Consider the following 7,017-nt stretch of genomic DNA (forward strand, 5'->3'; position numbering starts at 1 on the left):
TTGTAACCTGAACATCTGCAACCCAGAGTAGCTTACATAACTAGCACAGACTGTGTAGCTGGTGTGGGACATTTCCAGATGGCTCTGACAGCCAACGGGGGCTGGGGGCTGGGGGCTGGGGGCTGGGGGCTGGGGGCTGGGGGCTAGGGGCTGGGGACTGGGAACACCCACTGATGTTAGCAACAGAAAATTTAACCTTGACTTATGTGATGGGACCAGACCTGAACTGGTCAATTTACCTACTGGTCAACACTCTGTACAGATCTGAGATTCTGAGAAAAGAGAAAAATATCATTTTGACATCATGAAAGTAATGTGTCTAATTTGTAGCTGCCCGCACATGGTGGCATGGTTCCATATTGCAGCATCTCAGGAGACTGAGGCAGAAGGATTGCAAGTTCAAAGCTTTTCTAAGACACATAGTGAGTTCAAAGACAGACAAGGACACGTAGTGAGACTCTGCCTCGGTGTAAAAAAGTAGAAAAAGGAGTCAGGGTATGTGGTTCAATGGGGGAGCCACTGCCTATCATGTATGTACCAAGACCTACATTCAAGTCCTACAAACTGAGAAAAAAAAAAAAAAAAAGGAATATCATGGTGTTGTCTACTCAATGAAAATGTTGTGTTCTGGAAAAAAAAAAACGGATGCAAATTTCATCACCAAATTCCCACAAATCCACATGTTATGTTGTCCATCCAGGCCCAATCAAGCAGGGTCAGTCTTTCACAGTGTTCTTTACAATGCACCACAGACAGACCTACTGAATATCAACTCACGATAGACTCACAATTTCACTCAGACTATCTAAGTAATATAAGATGTTGAAGACTTTGTTAGGTATTCCTGGGAATCCTAGTTTGCTTAACATGCTGACAATACTCTTCCACAAATAAATTGAAATGCTGCCTCTGACTGGATTGATTTTTTTTTTTAGTTTTTAGGTAAGACGATGTATTTTTACTAACTATGCAACCTCTTTGAGTCAGAATTGTCTGTTATTTAAGACCCAGAGAATCCTAATTGTATGCATTCCTTTTATCAATGAAATATACTGTACATATCGAAGGCGTAAACGACCTTCAGCACACAGTAGACAGCGAGAAGGGCAGCGCAGTAAAACAAGCGTATCCATCATCTCAGAGTTACCCTTCAAGGCAAGAGCAACTACGGCCTGCTCATACAGTGTAGATCTCATATGCAAAGTTCCTAACACTAGTTCCTGTGTTGTAAATTGACTCTCTAGACTTTATTGCCCTACACTTATTCTACTCTGTTCTCAGACCTCCCTATTCCTCCTCATTCCCTCTGTATATTTGATTTTCAGAAACATAGAATTAAGTTTGTATATATTCTTTCTGTGCCTGGCTTGTCTCACTTAGCATAATGTCCTCCAGGCTTGTCTACCCCTTGCCAAATGTGCATACATATACCTGTGTATGAATATACAATAGATATGATATAGATCTATAGAATTTATTCAGTTTGCTCTTGGATATATACTGAGGTTCTTACAATATGTTTTAATACTCCAAGGGTTTTCCTTAGTAATTATAATGCATGCCAGACTCACGCAACTACTGAGTAAGCCAGCAAATTCAGACACAGGATATATCTCTCTGGACTCAAGATCACTACTTTAAACGTTTCAGTGAGAGGGAACATTATGAAGGTGTTAGCTTTAAGTAGCACTGACTTTAATCATGATATAAATGAAGTTAGTTCTATTTATCAGCATTGGATGATTTTTAGAAAAAATAATTGTTGTCAAGTTTATATGCTTAAGAATAATAAAGCACTAATTTTAGGCATGAGTTCTTTATTCTCAGAAGTCTGATGTCAGGCCTTCTCTCACCAGTGACAGAAGGTGGCTGGTCTATATGTGTTTGCCCTTCCCATGATTTTTAAAAGACAATCCTTCAAAGAAAACACTAAGTTTACTACTGAAGACAAACCAGAACCAGCTCTACATGGTCTGCCTGCATCATCTCACCTCTACTCTTCTCTAAAGAAGCCATTTGCTGTGATTTTTATCATGAAACATTTAGGCATCTTTGAAAACAAGAAAAAATCCTACTCCTCAGGAGGCAAGGGTAAAAAGATCCAGAATTTAAGTCTCATTGGGTCATACAAGTAAGACTTACTCCCCAAACAACAATGATAACAAAAACTACCATCACAAAAGGCAATGTAAACAAGAGGAAGTGTTTATTTAAGACCCTCATAAGTAGTGACAACAGAGACTTTTTGGTTCCATTGCCTGCCAACCTGAACAAGGGACCGAGTCATGTCTCTAGCTTTCCCTTTAAGAATAGCAGTTATGATTTCACCTTCGCCTTGTCAGTTACACTGGAAGTTTCCAAATAAACGGGTGGAGGTTGAGGGGAGTTGATGCTCATGGTGTCACACAAATGTCTGTAATGAGTGTGGAGGTAATTATGTGTTCTTTCAGATTTCCCTGTAGATACGTTCTAGTTAATATAGGCACACTCCTTTAATTTGCTACGGCCACCAAGGACCACATGATCCTCACAGTACTGTTTGCTATTTTCTGACAACACATTTTTCTTTTTATTTTTTTCCTCAGAATAAAAATACATAATTGGTTACCTTTGGTCAATCTGTCGGGAAATTGGCTATGAAAAATGAAGTTCTATTTAATCATTATGAAAGCCTTATTGGTTAATCAAATTTATATACTTCCTTGCAGACACCCACTCCTCATTATCCTTTCTTTCCCTGGCAAAGGAAGCCTGTTGCTGGTTTATCTATTACTCTTCTGGAAGCCTAAGGGTCACTGAAGAAGGTAACTCTACCCTAGCTCAAAGGATGAGGTGTAATGAGAGAGGTCAATAAAATGGCATCCTACCTTTGGCCACATTGGTTTCATCTTTCAGATTGAGGCTAATCGAAACTAAATGGGCTCTCTTCATTTAATTGGACCACTTATTCTGAAGGGATTTTGTTCCAAGGTGATAACAGATTCTCTCCCCGTGTCTTTGATTTCTGCTCATTTCTATTTCATGTGAGGTGGGGGTGGGTAGGCAAGAAGTGTGCTGGTTAGTTCCTGTACTCATCTGATAAGAGAAGTTTGTCTGAAAGTAATCTGACACAGACTTGCTTTCTGGTTCCATACGGTTTTTACCTTTCTTGACTTCTTGATATTTAGTTGTTCTGTTTCCACGAATCACATTCAATTGACCATTCATAAATGGTTATACATCTCTGCTCTACCATACTATTCAGTAACTCCACTATTTCTACCATGTTTCCATGAATTCTTCTCAGACTGTAGTAAAGTTATATGCTTATAATTATCTCTCCCCATTAAAATCAGTAAAGATCTAAAGTTTCATATTCATCTTTAAGCCAGCAGTTGATACTAGTCAGGTATTAAACATACTGAACTGAATCAATGTGATTCAATTCCATATGAAAATACAAAGAGTGTATCAACTGCTTTCCCCTAAATGAATAAAGTTTAAGGAAAATTAATATGTATATTGTATTATAAAAATTATATTACTAAGATCATGGAGTACTATCTATATTGTGAGTTCTGTTCACATTTATGATTTTAAAAATTATAAGAACTAGAAGCCTGGAGGTATTGGTAACTTTCCAAAAGTTACAAAATGATTAAGCTGAATGCTTAGAAATGCAGTATCTTTAGAGCATCAAGGCCAGCTAGACTTCCAGGCAGCAGACAGGATGATCAGGACCAGTCTCACTTAGAAGAACCATGCGATCTATCTCTCCAAGTGCTACCCCGACTCTGGTCTGCAGAGCTGGTCAACTTTGGAAGTCACCTAGAGCTCCAGTCACACCCCAGTGTTTCTTCTCAGCAGTTTCTTCTCAGGGGCCTTTTTCCTTGTACATGAGCAGATGTGAGAGTATTTCTGCTTCTCTCAAGTAATGTCACCCTGATCAGAAATCATTGTTAGCCACAAGTCACACTCTTTCAGAAACCAACACACTCAAACATAAAGTTTGTCCAACTGCCATTTTCTACCTTGGGCATGCAGATCAGCAAATGTCCTGTTGTCTGGGACCTTTTAGCAGAGCTGCGGTCAGGCTGGACCTCTGTAGAAAGGGCAAGTTGAAATGGCTGGAAATGAGAAGAAAGGGACGAAAAACAGGGGCATATTATAAAAGCCCACCTCAAGGGCTATTTTCATTACAAATTCATCACACACATGTTAAATTAAGAAAACTGTTTAAATACATTAAAATATATTCTAAAATCTATTCTTCATATACATGAACCATGTTAGCTGATTTTATGTGCAATCTAAAGAGTATTCACAAGCCACAATCAGTGAAGTGTTCATGAGTACACCTAGGGTGGAAAGATCACTTATAGACAAAGCATCAATATACTTCCATTTTAATGTCTCTCTGGGCTAACTCGAATGCATACTCAGAATCAGGGAAAAAAAATCCTCGTTCAAAGTGATAAAATTATAGTTTCCATGAATGAACTGGGTGATCATTTAGAATAGTCATTCAATTGAACTTTGCAGCCATGCTATGAACTTCTTAGAAAAATTACAGCACAGCAGGTGCAGGTTTAAGGCACTCATGTTCCTGAGATTGTGGAGGTCACAGCCATGTCTACTGCATACCATCCTTGTGGTGTGGAAGGACATGCCCATCAAACAGTGCACTATCTGGGTTTCTAGTTTTTCCAATTAGAATTTTTTAAAACTGGGACCACATGGCTAACATCAAGACTTATCTTTAAAAATGGCAATATTCGACAGTTATGCCTACCTTTCCTTTGACCATTACTCGAACGTAAGTTGGCTGCACATCAACCTCAATCAAAGAGGTATCCATGTACCTTCAAAATCAAGCATACCACATCTTGTAATTGTCAAAAAAAAAATCCATTCAGCTCAAAAAAGTAAAAACATGAAGACATGCTTACAAGACCACCTAAGATGAAGAAACTTTTAAACGTCTGCACTAAACTGTCCCTAAAATACTAGCCTCAAATTANTCCTAGTCCAGAGGAAATTCAATATTTCAGCAATTTCATTTTTAGACGTATGAGTACACTTGGCATTGATTGNCCCTAGCCCAAAAATATATTAGGTCTGAAATGCCAGAGGTTTGCAAAAGGAAAAATGGNTTGTCATGTTCTTCCATGAATATTTTATTTTAAGCCCCCAGGATTTCAGCGGCAGGGAATGCTGAATCCACCACACTCTGGGCCAACAGCCACTGGCTCTGCTCTTTGGATGCTTCTGATGCCCTGCAGCTGTTGCACAGCTGCATTGGACCAGTGCTGCTGGAAGGGCAGTTCCTTTCCCCAGAAGGGACAAGCTACTGAACAGGGATGGCAGCCAACCAAGGTCCTTCAGATTTCACACCACACATCAAAATAAGTGTTGCCGAGTAGCTATATTTTAAAAANTGATTTTGAGCAATGATTCAAAAACCACAAATTTTAAGACAGGGAGGGTCATCCAAGGGGGTGCTGGTGGACTTTAGGGGGGCTGGTAGGCTTTAGGGTTAGATAGGATTCTGAGAAATTCACTCCACAGATTCCTGCTTCAAGTCATTAGACCACATATNTGAACTCCTCTCAGCCTGTGTTTTCCTCTGTACAATGAAGAACACCCTGACCTCCAAAATGCTCTGAAGGCACATGAGTTGTGTCCCTTAGACTGTTCATGTTAATTTAGTATTACATCATCCACATTTAAGTCATAATATTAACAAGAAGACAGTCCTCCACCACTCTAAGGCTTCTCATGTATTTATCTGCTTCTGCTTTCAAGGTCTTCCTCTGTCTGCTTTTTTTTTTTTCCTACCAGTACTTTATAGGGTAAACTACTTCTCATCTCCTTGTTTCCATTGCTTAGGTCAACAAGTTTCACTGGCCACCCCACTGTCAATCACCAGCCCCACATACTGGCATTCTGGATCCCCGTGCTCTCTTTCTAGCTTACTGTCCTGCACATAGCCTTTCTCCCTCTGTAGTAACTCACGAGGAGTCTGATTGTTTAGTGCCTGTGTCCCCTGTCTCTTGTATAGATAAAAGAGAGCCATGAACATCTGAAATATGTGGGTGACAAGTTCTTCATGCCTTTTGCAGAGGAGACATTCTGTAAGTACTTTTGAATAAAGACAGAGTAATCCATGACACATGGGTTGAATTTCACCTATAGTCACATGTGTCAACAGATAGTAAGGGATTTTAGTGCAATTCAAACGTCAGAAATAATCTCAGTAATATGAGATAGACTGAAAAGGGTGGAACCATGAATACTCCCCCCCACCCTACCCCCACCAAAAAATCCAAAAACCAAAACCAAAAAAAAAAACAAAAATAAAACAGAAATGGAGGCTGGAGGGCTGTAAGAATAGATGAGATGAAACCAGTGAGGGAAAGATGGAGTTTCCTTCAAAGGCAGGGCGGGGCAGGCATCGAGTAGGCAGAGAATGGAGTAGAGTAGGTGGTAGGCAAGAACATAGTGGGGAAAAAGAAGAGCATTTAAGAGTAACTACCACTCATCACAGCCAAAGTGGAAGGAGCACAAACACCTATAACTTACAAAATAAACAATGTGTAGAATACCCATACCATGGAATATTATGTAACCATAAAAAGGAAGGGAATTCTAACACATAGGAAAGTGGATAAGCCATGAAGTCATTATGGTAAGTGAAAACTGTCAGACAGAGGCCATGCTTTGTGTGACGCCATCTATATAAAATTTCTACTGTGTGCTTATTTAAGGATACAGATCTTACATGAGTGATGACCAGGAGGAGGAAGAAATGATGAAGGCTTGGTGGATATAGGGTTGAGGTGACGCTGTCATATGGCTAGACCGCATTGTGAATTTACCAAGTGCTACTGAATTGTATACTCCAAAATGTCTTGGCACGGTGCATTTTTTTTTAATTTTTAATATTTTTATTACATATTTTCCTCAGTTACATTTCCAATGCTATCCCAAAAGTCCCCCATAGCGCCCCCCACTTCCCTACCCACCCATTCCCATTCT

General features: G+C 39.6%; 1 protein-coding gene across 1 annotated transcript in view; it reads right to left on the bottom strand.

Annotated features, from left to right (window-relative positions):
- Lrrc6 (leucine rich repeat containing 6) overlaps window positions 1-7,017 on the bottom strand; it is a 114,821-nt gene that overhangs the window by 50,503 nt on the left and 57,301 nt on the right. Inside the window, exons 9-10 of the mRNA XM_021183663.1 lie at window positions 4,772-4,841; window positions 4,011-4,106 (exon numbers count right to left, since the gene is read on the bottom strand). Of these exons, the coding sequence (XP_021039322.1) occupies window positions 4,011-4,106; window positions 4,772-4,841 (166 nt within the window). The remainder of the gene's footprint in view (window positions 1-4,010; window positions 4,107-4,771; window positions 4,842-7,017) is intronic.

This window comes from Mus caroli, chromosome 15 (assembly GCF_900094665.2).
Source record: "Mus caroli chromosome 15, CAROLI_EIJ_v1.1, whole genome shotgun sequence".
In the NCBI taxonomy this organism is placed as follows: Eukaryota; Metazoa; Chordata; class Mammalia; order Rodentia; family Muridae; genus Mus; species Mus caroli.